This window comes from Dipodomys ordii, unplaced genomic scaffold (assembly GCF_000151885.1).
Source record: "Dipodomys ordii isolate 6190 unplaced genomic scaffold, Dord_2.0 Scaffold168, whole genome shotgun sequence".
Lineage (NCBI taxonomy): Eukaryota > Metazoa > Chordata > Mammalia > Rodentia > Heteromyidae > Dipodomys > Dipodomys ordii.
Window position 1 is genome coordinate 2,257,944 of NW_012267384.1, and position 22,836 is coordinate 2,280,779.

General features: G+C 38.0%; 1 protein-coding gene across 1 annotated transcript in view; it reads left to right on the top strand.

Moving 5' to 3' along the window:
• Nucleotides 1-22,836, top strand: part of Heatr5a (HEAT repeat containing 5A) — a 123,849-nt gene that overhangs the window by 84,276 nt on the left and 16,737 nt on the right. Inside the window, exons 24-32 of the mRNA XM_013033445.1 lie at nucleotides 1,557-1,796; nucleotides 4,917-5,098; nucleotides 6,315-6,383; nucleotides 10,006-10,185; nucleotides 10,945-11,134; nucleotides 14,173-14,421; nucleotides 18,044-18,171; nucleotides 20,036-20,183; nucleotides 21,813-22,085. Of these exons, the coding sequence (XP_012888899.1) occupies nucleotides 1,557-1,796; nucleotides 4,917-5,098; nucleotides 6,315-6,383; nucleotides 10,006-10,185; nucleotides 10,945-11,134; nucleotides 14,173-14,421; nucleotides 18,044-18,171; nucleotides 20,036-20,183; nucleotides 21,813-22,085 (1,659 nt within the window). The remainder of the gene's footprint in view (nucleotides 1-1,556; nucleotides 1,797-4,916; nucleotides 5,099-6,314; nucleotides 6,384-10,005; nucleotides 10,186-10,944; nucleotides 11,135-14,172; nucleotides 14,422-18,043; nucleotides 18,172-20,035; nucleotides 20,184-21,812; nucleotides 22,086-22,836) is intronic.

Genomic DNA, 22,836 nt, shown 5'->3' on the forward strand with positions numbered 1-22,836 from the left:
AGCCCCACAACTGACTGAAAAAAAAACAAACACAGAGGGCTGGGAAGGTAGCTCAGTGGTAGAGCACTTGCCTTGCATGCCTGAGGCCCTGGGTTTGATTCCCCAGCACCACATAAGTAGAAAAAAAAAAAAAGCCCGAAGTGGCGCTGGGGCTCAAGTGGTAGAGTGCTAGCCTTCAGCTGAAGAGCTGAGGGACAGCGCCCAGGCCCAGAGTTCAGACCCCATCACCGGACCCAAAAAAAAAACACAGAAATCTGTCCCTCCCACAAGGTATAACCTCTGTTTTCGCTGTATTTGATGTTGGTATAATTTGGGGAGTGGAAGGGAAAAAACAAATTGTTTAAATAGGGATACAGGTTAACCCATTGTTACAAGGAGATGTACAAGATGCTATGTCGAAAAACAAACTTCACAATTTGGGGGAAGGGGGAGGAGTGTAGTTGTGGAGATGGGAGGGAAGGGATGGTAGGGGAAAAACAAAGGAGGAGACATCAATGCTTGATAAGAAATACACTCATTACCTTGCTCATGTAATTGTAACCCCTCTGTACAGTATTTTCACAATAAAAAACTAAAGAAATCTTACAAAAGTTCTTGTTTAGAACAAGCTAGTTCTAAACCAACTAGAATATCACTGATCCACAATTAGCAATGTTCATTTCAGATACCATTAGAAAACAGTGCTATTTCCCTAGTGTCTGTACTAATACAAGATAATGGTTAGTAAAAATATGAATTTGGGTTTTTAAGTATGTGTTATAATGTAAGAAAGAAAATAAATTAGAGAAAAAATAAAGAATGATTCTGTCCAAAAACTGTTTACAACCCATCCTATGAATAGGTAGTGTTTTATTTTACATATGAAAAAAATAAATAAAAGAACAGGCTTGGAGAGGAAATGAGTTGTTTAATGACAGCGCTACAAGCCTAAGTTTGCATAAAACACGTGAATTTCTTTTCCAGCTCAAAAAATAAAACATTTGAACTTTCCAGTATCGTTTTGTTTGTTTTTGCCAGTCCTGGGGTTTGAAATCCTGGGTGCTGTCCCTGAGCCTCTTTGTGCTCAAGGCTAGCGTTCTACCACTTGAGCCACAGTGCCACTTCTAGTTTTTGAATGGTTAATTGGAGATAAGAGTCTCACAAAGACCTTTCTGCCTGGGCAGGCTTTGAACCATGATCCTCAGATCTCAGCCTACTGAGTAGCTAGGATGACAGGTGTGAGACACTGGTATCTAGCTTAATCCAACTTCTTTTTGCTGGTTAATTGGAAAGAGTCTCCTTTTCTGCTTGGGCTGCCTTCAAACCTCAATCCTTAGATCTCAGATTCTTGAGTAGCTAGGATTACAGGCATGATCCACTGGCAAGCTGTTAAAACTCTCATTTTGACCTGGAACAGGTTTCATAACATTTCCTGTAGCTTAACACTGTTACCTATACTTATTAGACCTGATAATTATTTAGTGACATGTGATCGATCAATCTAAAAGTCATTTTTTGTGTTCCTTTATAAATATAAACTGCAGTTAATTATCATGTGTGCTTTCCCTTGGTAAAAGATTTTACAGGAGTAACTTGTGTGGATGCAGTGCAAGAGGAAGAAGGAGACAGAGGTGATGATGCGTCAGTCCTGACCACCAGGAGCAATGAAAAATCACACCCTTTTACAAATCCCCGATGGGCCACTCGGGTCTTTGCTGCTGAATGTGTCTGTAGGATAATTAAGCAGTGTGAGAATGCAAACAGAGCACATTTTGACATTGCCTTAGCACAAGAAATGAAAAAGAGAGACTCAAGAAGTAAGTAGCATAGTAATGAAAAGAGCAAGCTAAAATAAAAGACTTTAGTCTTCCAACTTAGTTATGAAACTTCATCATGTTTATGTAAGTTTTGGGTCACTACAATTTTAATATTACTTTCTTAATGATAATATTTTTTACATTTACATTTTTCTAAAGAACATATTCAATGAGGTAATCAGGTTCTTGAGAAAAAAAGTATGCAGTAGCTAATTCACAAAAAAATATTTTCTGACTTGTAATTTTTACCAGATTTTGCTAATAGATTATTTTGATCTGATAGATATGAAGAAACATGTAAGCCCATCTAAGTGTAAAATAAACTGATTGTAACTCCACTTTGACCTTACCTATAGTTTAATTTTAAAATCCATGTGAGACCACATGTTCAAAAATACAATGCATGCCAGGCACTGATAGCTCATGCCTATAATCCTAGCTACTCAGGATGCTGAAATCTGAGGCTTGAGGTTGTAGCCAGCCCAGTCAGAAAAGTCTATGAAACTCTTTATTTCCAATTAACTACCAAAGCTAGAAGTAGAGTTGTGACTCAAGTGGTAAAGTGCCACCTTTGACTGAAAAAGCCAAAGGACAGAGCCCAGACCCTGAGTTCAAGCCCCAATACTGGCATTAATAAAAGAAAATCCACAAAGCACATTTCTAAATGCCATAGGAATATCAGACAAAATAATCATAAATAATTACAGAGCAAATATTACTATTACCAGTGTATGAGTTAGGTATCTCTGATTTAATTATTTTTCAACCAAGTTTTTCTTGAAGTTCCTAGTTGAGTGCTATGCAAGATACTTTGGGGTATAAAATTGGTATGCCATGGATAGTTCCTGATTCCTATGCTCCCAATTAAAATTGTAGTTGGTATTCACTTAAGATTTGGGAGTGCTTTACTGTGAAGGTTTTTCTGTGAACTATTGTCATATTTTCTAGATAAAGGTTATCTGTATTCCTAATCTTACTGAAACAGGATAAATTTCTTATGTCTCAAAATTGATATTTATACTGAATACTGCTTTATAAGAATGAAAGAAATAACCATTCCTTTTATATCATCTTTATATGCCCGTCATTTGTATATCTATCAATATATGCAAAAATGAAACTATCCTGTGCCAGTGGCTCACACCTGTAATCCTAGCTACTCAAGAGGCTGAGATCTGAAGATCAGGTTCAAAGCCATCCTGGGCAGAAAAGTCTAGGAAATTCTTCTCTCCAGTTAAGCAGCAATAAGCCAGAAGTACAGAATAGCTCAAATGGTAAAGCACCTTACTTGAGGGAAAAATACCAAATGATAGCACAAGTCTCTGAGGTCAAGCCCCAGTACTAGCATAGATAGATAGAAGATAGGTAGGTAGGTAGGTAGATTTGATAGATGATAGATAATATATCTGTATATAGTATTTATAGATATATCCAGCCCATACAAAGAGCCAAATGATCAGGCCCAGAGTTTAAGCCCCATGACCAAACAAAAAAATCAAACAAAGAGCCAAATGACACATTTTTAGGTGGGAGTATTAGGGAGTTACCGTACTTGGGCTTGAACTCAGAAACTGAAGCTCTCACTTCTGTCTTTTTTTTTTTTTTTTTGGTTAATTGGAGATGAGGCTCTTGGATTTGTCTGCCCAGGCTGGGCAGCTCTCAGCCTCAGATCTTGACCTACTGAGTAGGTAGGATTACGGTCATGGGCCTCCAGTGTCCTTAAAACCTTTTTTTTTTCTTTACCATTTTTTTATTTTTTTATTGTTATAAAAGTGCTGTATAGAGGGAAACATTACATAAGTCAGGTAAAGAATAGAGTTCTTTTTGGACAATGTCACTCTTTTCCTTCTCTGTCTCACAGTGAAACCTTTTTTTTAAAGGAACATTAAGAGCTAAGTACTGAGGCTCATACTTGTAATCTCAGCTATGTAGGAGTTAGAAATCTTGAAGATCTTGGTTAGGTGCCAGCCTAGGGAAAACGTTAGTGAGACTTTGTCTTGATCCGTAAGTGGGGCATGGAATAGTGTGTGCCTGTAATTCCACCTAGGCATAGGTAAGAGGAGGGTCAAAGTCCAGGATGGTCCCAAGCAAAAACAGTATACTCTTATCAGAAAAATAACTAAAGCTCAGAAGGTGAAGGAACTGAGCACATGGCTCAAATGGTAAAACACCTGCCTAGCAAGCATGAGGTTCTGAGTTGAAATTGCAGCACTGATAAAAATATAAATTAATAAAGGAACATTAAATCTCTTAGCGTCAGCTTGAAAAAGAGCATCAATTACTGCCTAATTCATCAAAACCCAAGGTTTGTTAAGTATCAACTAATGTACTTTTATCAGAAAATCTGAACAAAATCTTTATTGACAAGATTATTAGCACTTTTTTTTTTTTTTTGGTCCGGTCGTGGGGCCTGAACTCTGGGCCTGGGCACTGTCCCTCAGCTCTTCAGCTCAAGACTAGCGCTCTACCACTTGAGCCATAGCGCCACTTCTGGCTTTTTTTTTCTTTTTTGCTTATGTGGTGCTGAGGAATCGAACCCAGGGCCTCTGGCATGCAAGGCAAGCGCTCTACCACTGAGCCACCTTCCCAGCCCGTTAGCACTTTTAAAGGATGTTAATTCTGTCTTTGGCTTTTGAATAGCTTTTATAATTATTTGGTTTCAGATTTTTTGTGTGCGCACTAAATTTAAATTTAATTTAATTTAGTGTGTGTACTAAATTTAATTTTAAAGTCTGGTTTTTTTGGTGTGTGTGTGTGTGTGTGTGGTGTGTGTGTGTGTGTGTGTGTGTGTGTGTGTGTGTGTGTGTGTTTTAGTTCAGAGGTTTTTGGAGACATAGTCTCACTCTGTAACCCAGGATGACCTGGAACTCACTGTTCTGCCCAGATTGGCCTCAAACTCATAAACATCTTGTCTCATTCTCTCAATGCTGTGATTACAGGTGTGAATCACAATAGTTAGCTTAAATTCTGTATTTAAAACAGTGAAAATAAGCAGTAATCAACTGAAAGTTTCCTTAAAAAAAATTATAGGCTATGAAATTAAAGGAGGAGAAAGTGTGACTGTATAAACCTTAGTTCCAGCATATTCATTTTCTTGATAAGATCTTTTTAATCTTATAGATGACTTTTTGGTGCTTCATCTTGCTGACCTAATTCGAATGGCTTTTATGGCTGCCACAGATCACAGTGACCAGCTCCGTCTTTCTGGCCTTGAAACCCTATTAGTTGTTATTCGACAGTTTGCAGCTATTCCAGAACCAGAGTTTCCGGGTCATGTGATTCTAGAACAGTATCAAGCCAATGTAAGCATTTTCTGTTAGAATTGTTTACATTAAACAACCCTGATAAAATGTCTGAGATCATTTGTCATGTCACCTAAATTTATGAAGGATATCTCTTCTAACATATCACTACTATTGTCAGTAGGCAGAAAACACACACTGTAGAAGAAATCTAACAAATGATTTTTTTAAAGATTCAAGTAAAAAAGTGGTGTACATAAATATTACATTTTAAGGGTTGATTTTATAATTAAGGTCTGGTTAATTTGAGGGTATAAAGTAGCTTAGTAATGAAATTTTAACTTTTTAAAATATCTGAATAAGCAACATAGCACTACTCTATTTAGGCCACATGTGTGTTTTATATTTATTACCCCTTCATTACTTTTTACTAGACCTAGGAAAGGATGCAGGTTTATGTTTCTGGTTCGTAATTTTTTTTTTAAATGATTGGATTTGACTGGTCCATTGAGCTATATAAGGAGATCAAGGACGATAACAAAATATCATCTGTCTTGTAATCCTGTAGCCATATTCAGCCAAGTATGTCCTAGGATTCAGAGGTAACTTCCAGTGGCTGATAGTGAAAGAAAATATCTAGAGCAATTCACCAGCTGGTTAGCAGTCTATATCGCTTATTCCCAGCAGCTAACACCAGCATATAGTTGGAGAAAAAGCAAAAAAGAAGGGGTTGAAGTTACATCAATTACCCTATTTGAATAAAGTATTATAATCCAATTTAGTTAAGGGGAGCTTCTGTATTTTTAGCCCTCTTAGAACTGCAGGTGCTAGAAATCCAACTCACTTAGGCAGAAAAAGGAAAATTATTGTGAGGAATCCCTTGGTTGGTTCTGCTTTCTTTAAACTTTTTTTCGAGATTTTCTCTCTTGAGTGATAGCAAGGTGATTGTCAGCACCCAGGTCCTCATGAAGAGACAGGGCTTCTTTCACAGGACTTTCAGCAAAGACCTAGGAGTTTTCACTGTCCCAGTTGTGAGTCCCTGGAGCCAAACAGTACTGCCTGTTCCAAGGAAACCACATAGACTAACACTTAGGGGAGAAATGATTTCCCAAAAGAAAAATTGAGATGCCAATATCTAAAAATAAGGGAAGAAGGAAGATATTCAGGATAGGCAAACACAACAAATGCCCAGAGTAACTTATAAATAAACAATTTTGAAATAATGTTTAAGATTTGCTTTCTTATTGATGTATGGTATCATAAAATTTCTTGTCAGGTAGGAGCAGCACTTAGACCAGCCTTCACTTCAGATACACCACCTGACGTCACTGCCAAAGCATGTCAGGTAAATGGTTAAAAAGAAAAACCTTTAAAAAATGATCTTAACAGTTGTCTTACCATCTTTCTCAGCTTCCATTCCCTTCTCTTTTCTTCCTTTTCTCTCCCCTCCCTTTATGTTTAGAGGATTTCCTCTTAAAAAAACAACAACAACAACAACAAAAACACTGTATAATGGATATGTCACAATGCATGTATTCAGGTCCATATTAATGCATACAGGAATTTTTTTGTCTTTTGCTATTACAAATAGTACTGCAATAAATGATCTGTGTAGATCTTTGTACTACATGCAGACATCTCTAAATAGTACTGCAGTAAATGATTTGTGTAGGTCTTTGTACTAGATGTGGGCATTCCCCAAAGTGAATGATGATTGAAGAGTACAAAGTTTGCCAATTAAAACTCTTACCAGTAGTGTACACAATTTTCCAACATCCTCAGGAACATGGTAAATTATGAGACTTTGAGATTTTTATCTATATGAAAGACAAAAAATGTATAACCTTTTTACAAGGGCATCTCAGGAAAGCTTACGCTTGTATTTCTAGCAAAGTTGAACATATTTTCATCTAAGAATCATATAATACTTTTAAACAGTTGCTTTTCTTGAAAATGGTTGTCAAACATTATCCAACACTGTAGACCTGAAGTAAGTAAAAGCGAGAGTGGAATGAATAAATCAAATATAAGTGTAATGTAAAAATCTAATTTTAGTCAATTCTTTCTACTTTATTTACTTATGCATGCATGCTGAGGATTAAATTCAAAGCCTTGCACATGCTAAGCATGTGCTTTACCACTGAACTGTACCCCTAACAAGACATCTTTCTTTTACTCAGTTGTGACTATGATACTTGCTACAGGAGGCTAAGATCTGAGATCACAGTTTGAAGCCAGTCTGAGCAGTAAAGTCTATGAATAGAGTCTTATCGCCATTTAACCACTAAAAAGCCAGAATAAAGCTATGGTGAAAGTGGTAGAACATCAGCCTTAAGCAAAAAGCTAAGAGACAGAGCCCAGGGCCCCAGTACTGGCACACATAAAAAGAAAAAGAAAATGCCAGGAGCCAGTGGCTCACATCTGTAATCCTAGCTACTCAGGAGGCAGAGATCTGAGGATTATGGTTCAAAGCCAGCCTAGACTGGAAAGTCTGTGAGACTCTTATCTCTAATAAACTACTCAGAAAAGGCTGGAAGTGGCTTTGTGGCTCAAGGACAGAGCCCAGGCCCTGATTTCAAGCCCAAGAAAGAAAGAAGGAAAGAAGGAAGTAGGAATGAAGGAAGGAAAGAAAAGAAAGAAAGCAAACGAAACAAAGAAGGAAAGATATGAGAACCTTCACTGTAATTTATTACATTGTCTGTGTTCTCACCATAAACCACTTAAAATGTACTGTGAGACAAGAACTAAATAAATATAGATAAATCTTATTTACAATGGAGTTAAATTTCAAAAAACTCATCATAAGTTAAAATATCAGAAATGGAAAATGCATTTAATATACTTAAACTACCAACCATCATAGCTCAACAACTTAGTACACTGTAGTTTTTCTTCATGATCATATCAGTAGCCCAAGAAAAGATAAAATTCAAAGAACAGTTTCTTTTTTGTTGTTGTTTGTTTTTCAGTTGTGGGGCTTGAACTTGGCGCCTTGGCCCTGTCCCTGAGCTGTTTTTGTTCACGGCTAGCATTCTGGTGGTTAATTGGAGATATGTCTCATGGGCTTTCCTGCCCAGACTGGCTTCTAACCATAATCCTCAGATCTCAGCTTTCTAGCTGGGATTATAGGCGAGAGCCACTAGCATCCGGTTTAAAAGTACAGTTTCTATTGATACATACTGTCTTTGTACCCTTGTAAAGTAAAATCATTAAGTTGAACCATAGTGATTCGAGAGTCACCTATGCATGGAAAAAGGCAAGTAAAATTTCTCTAGAAAAAGAAAGATGTCATTGCTCATAGAAAAAACACATTTTGGGGCTGGGAAGATGGCTCAGTGGTAGAGTGCTTGTCTTGAATGCATGAGGCCCTGGCGTTGATTCCTCAGCACCACATAAGCAGAAAAGCTGGAAGTGGCACTGTGGCTCAAGTGGTAGAGTGTTAACCTTGAGCTGAAGAGCTGAGGGACAGCACCCAGTCCCAGAGTGCAGGCCCCACAACCAAAAAAACCAATTCTTTGATTAGTGAAAAAAACTTTTTGTATTGCAGAATGAGAGTTCTGTTTTTAAAATTAAAAATATTCTTTTGTTTCTTTCCTATGTTCTTCCCTATTGGTATAACCCCTGTTTTCACTATATTTGATTCCTTTACCCTGTATCTTATCTATACATTTTTCTAATTTGGAGAGGGGATGGGAAATAACAAAAGCTGAAACAAGGATACAGGCTAACCCATTGTAACAATGAGATGTACAAGACACTATGTTAAAAACAAACTCTACAACTTAGGGGTGGGGAGGGGCGGAGAAGGGAGAGTTGGAGAGGTAGGGAGGAAAGGGATAGCTGGGGAAAAACAAAGGAGAGGATAATAATGTTCAAGAGGAAATGTATGCATTACCTTGCTCATGTAACTATAACCCCTGTGTACAATATCATTACAATAAAAAAAACCTTTAAAAAAAAAATGGTTTCAAAAAGAAAAAACCGGAAGGAAAAAGGGGGCCCAAAGGGGAAAAGGCCAACCTTGGGGGAAAAAACCAAAAGAAAACAAGAAGCCCCGAAATCCAAGCCCCGGGAAAACAATAAAAAAAAAAAAACAAAAAAACAAAAGCAGCAGCCAGGCACTGGTGGCTCACACCTGTAATCCTAGCAACTCAGGAGACTGAGACCTGAGGATCACAATTCAAAGTCAGCCCAGGCAGGAAAGTCCATGAGACTCTCATCTCCAATTAGCCACCTGAAAACTGGAAGTGGAGCTGTTACTCAAAGTGGTAGAGCACTAGCCTTGAACAAAAAAGCTTGGGCATAGTTTCTGGGCCCTGAGTTCAAGCCCTACAACCGACCAAAAAAAGAAAGAAAAACAATCTGCTAGGTACCCATGACTCTACCTGTAATTCTAGCTGTTCAGCAGTCAGATCTAGAGGATGGTGGGTGATTCAAACCATGTTGAGCAGAAAAGTCTGATAAATGCCATCTCAAAAACAAAAAAACCAGCAAAATTCATGGCCGGAGGTATTGCTTGAGTGATAAAGTGCCAGTCTCAGCAAGCAAGTTGAGCAAGGGTAAGGCCTTGAATTCAGACCCCAATACAACCAGAAAAAAGAAAAAATTATCTTTACTGAAGGCTAGAAAAATGGCTCCGTAGTAGAGCACTTGTCTAACATGTTAAGTGTTTATCTTTTCATGTCACACACTCTCTAATTTTTTAACTAGTAAGATAAAAGAATCAAGAGTAAATTAAAATGTTTTTTCTTTTTATTCAAAATAGCACTAGTTTCCTTGTGTCAACCTTAGTGTTCTTTATCTTTTGAAGTGTTGACTTTTGACTATCCTTCTCGGCATATACCATTGGGTATCTGGTTAGCGAGGTTGTCTCAATGAATAGATTCCAAAGATGTGGATGAGCCCTGCGGAACTCAGAAAGGAATATCTATAATTTTTTAAATTAACTTGATTTTCTTAAATATCAGGTTTGCAGTGCCTGGATAGCAAGTGGAGTTGTAAGTGATCTTAATGATCTCCGAAGAGTTCATCAGTTGCTTGTTTCATCATTAACAAAAATACAGGCTGGAAAAGAAGCTTTAAGTCACTTATATAATGAAAGTGCTTCTACCATGGAGATCTTAGCTGTGCTGAAAGCCTGGGCAGAGGTTGGTACTTTTTAATTTATAATGGAAATTCTGGAAGTTGTTATAAACAATCTTAGGTCAACAACCGAAATTTGAGATTTTGTGTGTATGTGTGTTGGTGGGGAGGGTATGTGTTTGTTACCCAGAGTTTTGCTCACATTGAGTAAGTATTCTACTTCTGCACTACAGCCCTACCCCTTGGCTTATTTATCAGTTTATTGCTTTTGTAAATACAGGGCCTGGAGGCCAGTCGTTAGCTTTTCCATTCAAAGCTGGCACTTTATCACTGGAGTCACATCTCCAATTCTGGCTTTTTGTTTGTTAATTGGAGATAAAAGACTTCATTAACTTGACTGCTGGGTCTAGCTTCAAACCAGAATGTTCACGTCTCAACTTCCTGAATATCTAATATTATAGGCATGAGACACCAGTGCCTGGCTATTATTTAATAAGTGTTCACAAACATTTCAGTTCAGAAATGGCTTTCTATAGCTATGTTTAAATTATTAGGCTATAATCTACAGAATGCTTCAATCAGTTATTTGTAACTGCCCAAGTTCAAGAATAGAATAGCACTATATTTACCAGTTATTTATTATCCCTGATGCATCTTCTAGCATTCAACCAAAGTTTTGTATGTGTGACTATTTCTACATGTGTGCTTTTTTTATATCATAGAGTATATCCAGTTTAGTATGTTAAGTCTGCCTTTTCAGAAAATGTAAAAATACATTTTCATCAGATATAACATTTTATAACTTATAAATTAATCTTTAACAGGTGTACATAATTGCTGTTCAAAGACATAAAAACCACAAACAAATTTCAAAGCCTACCACCTGTTTAGAAGGACTTCTTGAGTTAGTCTATACAGACCTTGGCACACTAAGCAAACTCTGGCTTGCTGCACTTCAGGATTTTGCTCTCTTAACTTTGCCTTCAGAATTTGCCTCCCAACTTCCTGATGAAGGTAAGGAAGTAAAATAATCATATATTTCAAATTTTCATAATTTCTCTGTTACCCAATAATTTTTATCCAAAACATTTCTTTCCAAACAATTTTCATATACTGGATAAGCATCTAAGTGTTGATTTAGAGTAGATTCCAGAAGTTAATTCACAGACTCATAAGAAATGCACATCTTATTTCCCACACACTACCAAATTACTCTTGAAAATAGTTTGAACAGTGTGTATGCCTACCAGCAACGTGTTTCTGCTTCTTCACATGATATATGAAATATATTTTTGCTAATCTAGTGGGTATAAAATAGTATTTCATTTTGAATTTTATTTCTTTGAAAGTCATATCTCCATAAACTAATGGTAGTCACATCTTTATAAACTAATGGTAGTTGTTTTCTTCCACAAATACTGTAATCATAATCTTTACCCTTTTTCAATTTTAAAGTCCTTTTAATGATTGAGTATTTTTTTTGGGTGGGGGGAAGTCAGTCGTGGGGCTTGAACTCTGGGCCTGGGCTCTAGCCCTCAGCTCTTTAGCTCAAGGCAAGTGCTCTACCACTTGAGCCAAAGTGCCACTTCTGGTTTTCTGAGTGGTTTATTGGAGATAAGAGTCTTGAAGACAGGAGCTGGGAAGGTGGATCAGTGGTAGAGTGCTTGCCTTGCATGCCTGAGGCCCTGGTTCAATTCCTCAGCACCTCATAAGCAAAAAGAAAAAAGCCGAAAGTGGCGCTGTGGCTCAAGTGGTAGAGCGCTAGCCTTGAGCTGAGGGACAGCGCCCAGGCCCAGAGTTCAGGCCCCACAACCGGACCCAAAAAAAAAAAGAGTCTTGAGGACTGTTCTGCTGTGGCTGGCTTTGAACCATGATCCTCAGATCTTAGCCTCCTGAGTAGCTAGGATTACAGGTGTGAGCCACTGGCGCCCGGCCCTGATTGAGTAATCTTTATATATGTACATATTAACACTGTTCCTTTTTGGTGTGTCTTACATATATTTCCTCCTAGTCTATAGCTAGGAGGAATGTAGTTTGTTTAATGTAGTTTGTTATTATACTTTGTATTTTGTATATTGCTTGACACATTTTTTCTTAAGATGACAAAGATCTATAACCTTTACAGTTTTGCCTTTCATGTTTTGAACATTAGTTGAATTAGAATTTATTTTGCAAGTATGTAATGGGAATAGGGACTTGACTTATGCTGGTTACTAATTCCACGTTTTTTGTGTTGGGTAGTTGATTGCTACTCTTAATATTCTGTTATTTCAGGTATTTTGTATATTACTATTTACTTCTGGCATATATTTTAGATTGCACCCATCACTTTCTAATATTTCTGTTCTATTCTTTGAAATTACTTCCAAAGAGATCGGTAGAATATTTATTATACTTTACATTGCATAAAATGTAAGCAAAATGGAAATGAGCTGATTTATTGAAACAGTTTAACAGCAAAAATGAATGATAGACATCTTTTAACATAAGTAAATCTTAGGTTAAGAGGGAAAAAACAAGTTGCAAGGAGATGCATAAAATATAATATCTTTTAAGTAACAACATTATAAATATAAACACTGTTGACAAAGTGTAAGAGCATACTTAGACATGATTCATCTGAGGACACTGGTTATGGGAAGAGAGACACAATCTGTTATATTAAAATTTTTTAGGGTTTTGTTGTTCTTTTTTTATTTTTAAATTTTATTATAAAGGTAATGTACAGAGGGGTTATAGTTACATAATTCAGATAATGAGTACATTTCCTTTTGGACAGTGTCACCTGCTCCATTCTCTCCCAGTTTTTCTCCTTCCCAACTTCCCTCCCCCCAAAGTTGTATAGTTCATTTCCAATATAGTGTCTAGTGATATCACTGCTAAATTGGTTTACCTTTTGTCCCACCGTTTCTGTGCTTCCCCTTCCCATCTCCAAACCAGATACACTTATATACAAGACACTTATATACACTTAAATACAAAAATCAAAAACAACAACAAAAGGGAATAAACCAAAGAAAAAAAGGAAAAGAAGAACCACAAACAGTACAATAAAAAAATTTCTTAATTCCATTTCTTGGAGCTCATTTCGATAAGCATCATTTTATACAATCATATACACACAGCTATTGAGCCCTTGTGATCGTCTCCTAAGAATATCCTCCTTTGTTGTCACTCTGAATACTTAGAGGGCTATTTAATTAATCATGTCCAAGGGTAATTATTTGTCTTTTACTATCCATTGGGTTTACTTGTAGATTTATAGTCACATTCTAATTATTACAAGGAAAAAAATGAGAGATTTAAGGAAGTAAGGTAAAATGTTAATGTCATTCTTGGAGACAGGTAAATGTGTTATTGCTATTTGTTTTAAACATGTATACATTGTTTTAGATACACACTTTTTTAAAATATTTGCTGATCAGATTACAGAATATTAAGATTTAACTTCAGATTTCCTATAAGGTTAAATATAAATCAACAGGTAACCCAACAGTTGTGCTCCCAGAAAAAAGAAAAGCACTGGTAACAAAATCTTAATTGTATGGCAGCATGAATGAATCTCAAAAGATTTTACAAGGCAAATAAAGCACACAAATACACACTGTTGATAAGATAAGCTTCATGGGCTGGGAAGGTGGCTCAGTGGTAGAGTGCTTGCGTTGTATGCATCAGGCCCTGGGTTCGAATCCTCAGCACCACATAAGCAAAAAGAAAAAAGCCAGAAATGGCACTATGGCTCAAGTGGTAGAGCGTTAGCCTTGAGCTGAAGAGCTGAGGGACAGCGCCCAGGCCCAGAGTTCAGGCCCCACGACCGGACCCAAAAAAAAAAAGATTAGCTTCACATAAACTCTAAGAGCAGACAAAATTCACCATTCCTGATAAAAAATCTAAAAGTAGTTGCCTTGGAGCATAGGGGAAACAAGGGTATGAGTAAACTTTCAAGAATGATACAAATGGTCACTTGTGTAGCAGAGAAAAGAGAAAAAATATTGGAAGCTGATTTCTTCTTCCTTTCCTTCCAAAACTGCTTCCTTTTTCCCCATTCATAGGTGGTGCTTTCTACACAGCAGAGACTAGCGAAAATGCAAAATGGCATTATCACAACTCCTGGGCACTCATCCTCCATGCTGCAGCTTTGTGGCTGACAAGCACAGGTTTTGCTGTTGCTGCGCCAGATGAAGGCACAGCTAATCTCTCCAGGCCTGTAACACCAACCTCCATGTGCCAAGACTCATCATCCAAGGCTACAGTGAAGTCCCCTGAGGATGTCTACACTGATAGGTTCCATCTAATTTTAGGTCAGTAAAACAGTGTATAAGCAGCTGGGCACCATTGGCTCACAGCTGTAATCCTAGCTACTCAGGAACCTGAGATCTGAGAATTGCTATTGGAAGCCATCTCAGAGAAGGAGAGTCCTTGAGACAGTTATCTCCAGTTAACCAGAAAAAAAACCAGAAGTAGAGCTGTGGCTCAAGTGGTAGAGCACTTGCCCTGAGCAAAAAAAGCTCAAGGATAGTGCCCAGGCCCTGAGTTCAAGCCCCAAGACTGGCACCAAAAAAAAAAAAAAAGTATAGAAGATGAAAGTCCTTTTAGAGTTATTCTTGAGTTATACCTTATTGCCTATCTCCTTAGTAACTTAACTTATTCTATGCTGGATGATAATGATAGCATTGATATAACTAGGTAAGTACATTTGTAAAAATGATAATTTTTTATGGAACTCGTTTGCCTTGTGTTTGTTAGACAAGTACTCTGCACCCCTAAAAATGTTCATATGATCTAGAATCTTATTACAAGTTGGCTTCAGTATCAAGTTGAATAAATTAAAGGAATTATAGGAGAAGCCTAGTTATTTTATTTCTGTACAGTTGTGTAGATGGTGTGAGGGGGAGGGGGGCTTTTTCATACATAGCTAGTACATGAGTCATACCGCCAGTCTGAAATTTTGTTGATTAATTGAAGCTAGATTCTTGCAGACTTTTCTGCCCAGGCTGCCTTCAAAACAAGATTATGTAAACTGAGATCTCAGCCTCCTCTGAGTAGCTATGATTGATCTTACTTGCTGTTCATTTTGTTTGTTTTTTGTTGGTTTTGTTTTTGTACCATTTGAATCATGCTACCAGATCTTGTTTTATTTATTTTATAACACAGTTGGCCTCAAATTCAAGATCCCTCTATGTCTGCCTCCTGAGTGCTGGGATTGCAGAAATGTACCACCAAACCCAGCTTTCCTTTTTTTTTAATTTTTTTTTGTCAGTTGTGGTGCTTGACTCTGGGCTTGAGTGTTGTCCCTCAGCTCTTCAGCTCAAGGCGAGTGCTCTACCACTTAACAGTTTTCTGGTGGTTTGTTGGAGATAGGAGTCTCACGGACTTTCCCGCCCAGGCTGGCTTTGAACCATGATCCTCAAATCTCAGCCTCCTGAAGAGCTAGAATTATAGGCATGAGCCACCAGTGCCCGGCTTCCACATGATTTTTAATAGATCCATGTGGTATCTATAAATGTTCTAAATTTCTCAGTATACACATAAAAAGTCAATGCTAAGAGATTCTCCCTCTCGTTTTCAACATTTTCAAGTTTCAAGAATGTATGCCCAGTAATATATAATTCTAAGCAAATTCTAATGCCCAGAGATTAATAATAGAATTTTTAGATTCATGAAGTTTACTCCATATTTTAGCTTTTCTAGAACTTCTTTAATTTTTGATAGTATATTCGGGATTGAACTAGGGCCTCACACATGCCAAGAAGGGAAGGGGCTGTACTAAAATGTGTTATCTTTCTGGGATAATACACTGAACTTCTAGAATAAATGGAACAATTTTTTTATGTCTAACCTAGCTCAAAGAAAAACTGTAAGTACATTACATATAGAGAGTTATTGATTAAATGAAACATAAATGTTATCAAGGTAAATGGTTGTTGGGCATAGTGGCTCACATCTGTAATCCTTACCAATCAGTTGGATATCAGGAGGAGTGAGATTCAAAAGCACCCAAGGCAAAAGGATAAAACGACCCCTTTCTTAAGAAACAAGCCCCTCTTAACAAAAAAGCTGGGCTTGTTTAGTGTCCCACAACTTTTAATCCAAGTTTACAAGAAAAGTATAGGTAAAAGGATCTTAATCTGAAAAAGAGCACACTTACCTGAAAAATAACTAAAAACAAAAGGACTTGAGAATATGACTAGCAAGTTTAGGGCCGTTAATTCAAACTTCAGTACAATCAAACAATAAATACATAAATGTAAACTATCAAGTTAAGATTTATGATTGATACAATCTCTATGAAACTTTTAAGGGCATAAAAGTATTGCTCAGTGGCAGTGCTTTCCTAACATGTAAAACCCTGGGTTTGATTCTTAGCATTGCAAAGGAAAAAAAATGGTTGGTTATGTGGCTTGAACTCTAGGCTTGGGCGCTGTTCCTCAGCTCGTGAGCTCAAGACAAACACTCTACCACTTGATCCACAGTGCAACTTCCTGTTTTCTGGTGGTTAGGTTAATTGGAAATCAGAGTCTCATGGACTTTCCTGCCCGGGCTGGCTTTGAACCATGATCCTCAGATCTCAGCCTCCTAAGTAGCTAGGATTATAAGCATGAGCCACCAGCACCCAGAAAAAAAAAATTTAATTATAAGAAAACAAAAAACAAAACAGGAGCTGGCAGGTGACACCTGTAATCCTCACTACTCAGGAGGCTGAGATCTGAGGATCAAGATTTGAAGCCAGTCTGGGCAGGAAAGCCTGTGAGATTTATCTCCAGTTAACTACCAAAAAAGCCAGAAATGAAGCTGTGGCTCAAGTGGTAGAGTACAAGACTAGAGCAAAAAAGTTCAGGGACAGTGCCCAGGCCCTGAGTTCAAGCCCTAGGACCAGCACAAATGTTAATTAAATAAGGCTGGGAAGGTGGTTCAGTAGTAGAGTACTTGCCTTGCATGCATGAGGCCCTGGGTTCGATTCCTCAGTACCACTGTGGCTCAAGTGGTAGAGCATTAGCCTTCAGCTGAAGAGGTCAGGGATTAGCCTTCAGCTGAAGAGCTCAGGGATAGCACCCAGGCCCAGATTTCAAGCCCCATGGCCAACCAAAAAAAATTTTTTTTTAATTTTTAAAAAGTTAGTTAAATATTTAGCTAGGCACTGGCTATAGCATGACTCTTTCCTATGTCCTAACTACTCAAAAGCCTGAAATCAGAAGTTCAAGGTTCAAAGCCAGTTCTCACAAACAGATCTGTGAGGCTCATATCTACAACAAAAAGCAGGAAGTGGCATTGTGACTCAAGTTGGTGGAGTGCCAGTCTTGAGAGTATAGGCTATGAAAGAGTACAAAGCCCTGAATTCAAGCCCCAGCACCATCACCAGAAAAATGTTAAAACTTAAATAAATTACTTTGGTTCTCTATACTGATTTCCCTGTCTCCAAATAAGCAGAAATAAGTTAAAGGTATATCAAAGCCTGGTTTGCTCAAGATCTTGGTTTAGTTTTAGCACTGCTAAACGCCCCCTTCCAAAAAAAATAAAATTGAGAACTAGCGCTAATAGCACCTCCTTCATCAGGTATTATAATAATGTAACACAATGATTTATGTAAAACACCTTGTTTGATCCATGATAACCACATTTTAGTTGGAATAAAGCTGTAAAAGCCTAAATGTTTAAGTTCTGTGGAACAATTTTATTATTTTTTCCAAATTTGAACTATATTTTATAGCAACTAAGCAATTTGTACACAAGTCTGCATGAGTTTGTGTGTGTGTGTATAAATAACAGTTTTTAAAGACTTGCCTTAATTGTTTGTAGTCTTAAATTTACAGTAGTGCATTACCTTTTTGCTAAGCTTATTTGTGTCTCTCAGCAAAATAGAAATTGATCATTTAACTTAATAAACTAAAAATCTAAAAAAAACTTCCATTTTCTTTTCCACAGGCATCAGTGTAGAATTTCTGTGTTCATTACGCTCGGATGCAACCATGGAAAGCATTACTGCTTGTTTACATGCATTGCAGGCCCTTCTAGATGTTCCTTGGCCGAGATCTAAGATTGGCAGTGATCAGGTAGTTTCTTGCTTTTGTTAGACTTCTGTAGATTTCAAGAAACAGAAACATATTCAGGTTACTATGTTGAACAGAAAGTAAAGAAAGAAGTAAAAAGATAAAAAAAATCAGTTGTATAATCAGGCATTTGAACTGGAAAACCATCAGCACTCTGGTGATCCAGGAGTGATTTATGTCTTTATATCCCATGTTTTCAAGAGAAAATTTCAAGTTCCATGTAGTTCCTACTTATAGCAAAGTATTCTTGTTGGCTGGATTCTCCTTTCAGGTCTTTTTTTTTTTTGTCAGATGTGGGGCTCGAACTCGGCCTGGGCACTGTCCCTGAGCTTTTCAGCCCAAGGTGAGCACTCTACCACATGAGCCACAATGCCACTTCCAGTTTTCTGGTGGTTAATTGGAGGTAAGAGCCTCACAGACTTTCCTGCCCAGGCTAGCTTTGAACCATGATCCTCAGATCTCAGCCAGAATTACAGGCATGAGCCATCAGCACTCGGCCCCTTCAAGTCTTTTTAAGAATCTGTTTCTGAAGCCAGGAGCTGGTGGCTCGCACTTTTTATCCTAGCTACTCAAGAAACTGAGATCTGAAGATCAAGGTTTGAAGCCCGCCCAAGGCAGGAAAGTCCATGAAACTCTTTTTTCCAGTTACCCCCAGAAAAAGTGAAAGTGGAGATGTAGCTCTAGTGGCAGAGTATTAACCTTGAGTAAAAACACTACAGGGGAAAGTGCCCCTTCTCTGAGTTCAAGCCCCAGTGCCTGCACACGTGCCTGCGTGCACACACACGCGCACGTGCGTGTGCCTGCTGCCTAGCTGGTAGGTTGAGTCTGATACTAATGTCTGACCCATTTGTGGCTATAGTAAAAGATTGCTACATAGTATAGTACTTCTTTGGCTTCTCCCAAGGATAAATATGTATTAGATTGGTACTCTTAGCCTCATATATTATCCTGCATATTAACTTTGTGGTCCTTGACTCAGTGTTAAGGTAAATGAGTAGTATGATTTCTTCTCTATATAGACTATTATTTAACACTATTATTTAAGCCTCATTTATGAGGCTTAAAGCCTTAGTTACCTTCTTACCTGAGTTGAATTGGACTTGAATAAATTGCAGGCTCTTCTGTGCTTGTTTTTTCTGTACAATAAAACAAATATGATGACAGATTTACTCCTGTTATTTTCATAAATTAAAGCAACCACAGTAATTTTCTTAAAGATAAAGAAAAATGAAATGGTGTTTCTTTGTTTAGAGAAAGACCCATTTTAGTGACATAATTTTCCTCACTGTTTATTATTCCTAGACATCCTGATTATAAATTGGAGAATCTGCCTGTCCGCCCTTATATTCTTTTATCATCTTGCTTCCATTTTTTTACTTTCTGGGTTTAGGGCCTGTGTGATTATGATCTTTGTCATAGTGACATCTCTTACCAAGATGAGACAAAAAAAAAACATTCTGAAGTTATTTTCAAGTGTTATTACATAACTGTTGCATTAATACCATTTTTATGAGCAATTTGCTAAATTCTGTTTCTGAATTTTGTCATGGCATTTTATTTTATTTTATTTTATTTTTGGGTCCGGTCGTGGGGCCTGAACTCTGGGCCTGAGCGCTATCCCTCAGCTCTTCAGCTCAAGGCTAGCGCTCTACCACTTGAGCCATAGCGCCACTTCCGGCTTTTTTTTTTCTGCTTATGTGGTGCTGAGGAAGGGAACCCAGGGCCTCAGGCATGCAAGGCAAGCACTCTACCACTGAGACACCTTCCCAGCCCTGTCATGGCATTTTAAAATTGTTACTATTTTATCAGAAAAAGAAAATGTATATCATTTCCAATATTGTGTTTACTACATATTTTTCTATGATAGGACTTGGGTATTGAGTTGCTGAATGTTCTACACCGCGTAATTTTGACCAGAGAATCCCCTTCTATTCAACTGGCTTCACTTGAAGTGGTAAGGCAGATTATCTGTGCAGCTCAAGAACATGTGAAAGAAAAAAGACGAAGTGCAGAAGGTAAATGTTAACTCAGAATGCCAAATTAACAGATCAAATGTAGGGCCTGAAACACACTAAGCAAGCAATCTTAACACTGAACCATTGAGCAACATCCCCAGCCCAACATCACTGTTTAAATAATTGCTTAATATCTACTATATATAGGAAAATTGGAACTTACTTTTTTTTTAAGTGCTAGGTAATAGGGCTTAAACTAAAGACCTAAAGGTCTACCACTTGACCCTCATCTCCAGATCCAGCTTTTTGCTGGTTAATTGAAGTTAAGCATCTCATGGATTTGTTTGCCAAGCCCCAATTCTTTCTCAGCCTCCTAAGTAGCAGGGACTATAGGCATGAGCTATAAGTATCTAGCTGTTCTTCACTTTTTATTTTTGCCAGTACCAGGCCTTGAACTCAGGAGCTTTGAGCTTATTTAGCTTGCTTGCTCACAGTTGGCACCTACCACTTGAGCCACATTTCCAGCCTGGCTTTCTGTGGTTAACTGGAGATGAGTTTGAACCACAGTACTCCAGGTCTTAACCTCCTGAGAAGCTACAATTTTATGCTTAAGCCATCAAAGCCTGGCCTAAATGCTTTGAATCCTCTCATTCTCTTCTACATGTTAGCTTGGATTTTGTCAGTAACCTAGCTACTATTCTTTGAGGAAATGGGAGAGAGTGAGAGAGAGTGTACATACACGCACATGCACAGATCCTGGGGTTTGAACTAAGGGCCTGGGCTCTGTCCCTGAGCTCTTTTGCTCAAGGCTAGTGCCACAGTACCACTTCCAGTTTCCTGGCAGTTAATTTGAAATAACAGTCTCATGGACTTTCCTGCCTGGGCTGGCTTCAAACCATGATTCTCAGATCTCAACCTCCTGAGTAGCTAAGGTTACAGGTGTGAACCATTGGCACCTGGCTAAATTTTTTTTAATCTATTGCAATACAAAATCATAGCAGCCATGTACTGGTGGCTCACACCTAGTGGCTCACACCTGTAATCCTAGTTACTCTCAGGAGGTTGAAATGTGGAGGATCACAGTTGGAACCCAGCTCAGACAGGAAAATCTCTGAGATTACATCTCCATAAGAACTAGAAAAAAACAGGGATGGAGGAGTGGGTTAAGTAGTAGAGCAGCAGCCAAACAAGCAAGCAGAATAAGTTGGAAGCTAAGTTCAAACCTCAGTATCAGAAAGAAGAAAAGGAGAAAGACAAATATATATAATAAAAACTATTTCATAGCTGGGTACCGGTGGCTCACATTTGAAATCCTACCTACTCAGGAGGCTGAGATCTGAGGATCACAGTTCAAAGCCAACCTGGGCAGGAAAGTCCATGAGACTCTTTATTTCCAATAAACTTCTCAAAAAGCTGAAGTGATGCTGTGGTTTAAGTGATAGAGCACTAGCCTTGAACTCAAAGAGGCTCAGGGATAGCACCCAGGCCCTGAGTTCAAGCTCCAGACTGGCATAAAAAAAACCAAAAACAATCTATTTTACCTCCATAATTGCTTTCTTCTTTAATTCTTTCACACTAAGATTTTAGTCATTTAAATGTATTACCTATAACAGAAATAGCCATTTGCTAAAAGTAAAAAAAAAAAAAAGCACAAAGTATTTATTAAACATTATTCCTTCTGTCTCATAGTTGATGATGGTGCTGCTGAAAAGGAAACCCTGCCAGAATTTGGAGAGGGCAAGGACACGGGAGGACTTGTGCCTGGAAAGTCTTTGGTCTTTGCAACACTAGAACTGTGTGTGTGCATTCTAGTTAGACAACTCCCAGAACTAAATCCTGAATTGACAGGTAGCTCAGGAGTAAAAGTTACAAAGCCACAGTTGCTGTCAGAAGATGGAAGTAGATTAGTTTCAGCTGCATTGGTTATCCTTTCGGAACTTCCCACGGTGTGCTCTCCTGAAGGTATGTTGTGGTTTGCAATTGTTTGCTTGTCCTGAAAGGAAGAAAAATGCCCTTCATAGATAACGAAATCTAGTTGCTGATTTTTTTTTCTCATTATGAGAGAAAGCTGACCCAAACATTTAAGTATTGTTACAACTGTGAAAGTAAATATAAGACAGCAAGTAGTATAGATGTACATGCTCTTCTGTGGTTGATTATTCTTTTTTCCAGTGCTGGGGATTAAATCCAGGGCTTCAGGCAAATTAGGCATGTGCTCTACCACTAAGCTACATTTTTAGCTGAAAATATTTTAAAGTCAGTCAATGGCAATTATTCGGGCTTTAACATGTATGTAGGTGCATGGGTACACTGGTCCTGGGCTTAAACTCAGAAATTGTGTTCTGTCTCTACTTGAGTCATGGTTCTACTTCTGGCTTTTTTTGGTAGTTAATTGCAGATAAGAGTCTCATGGACTTTGTTGCCCTGTCTAGCTTTGAACCACAATCCTCAGATCTTAGCTTCCTGAGTAGGTTGGATTTCAGACATGAGCCACCAGTGCCCAGCTCTTAACATCTTTTAAGTGTGTAATATCTATGGTCTTTTCCTGCTTCCATGATGACAGAAACTGGTGGTCATATCCAGTTCTTTTTTAAATTAAATATACTGGACTTTTTTTTTTGGTGCCAGTCCTGAGACTTGAACTCAGTACCTAGGCACTGTCCCTGAGCTTTTTGCTCAAGGCTAGTGCTCTGCCTCTTGAGTCACAGCTTAA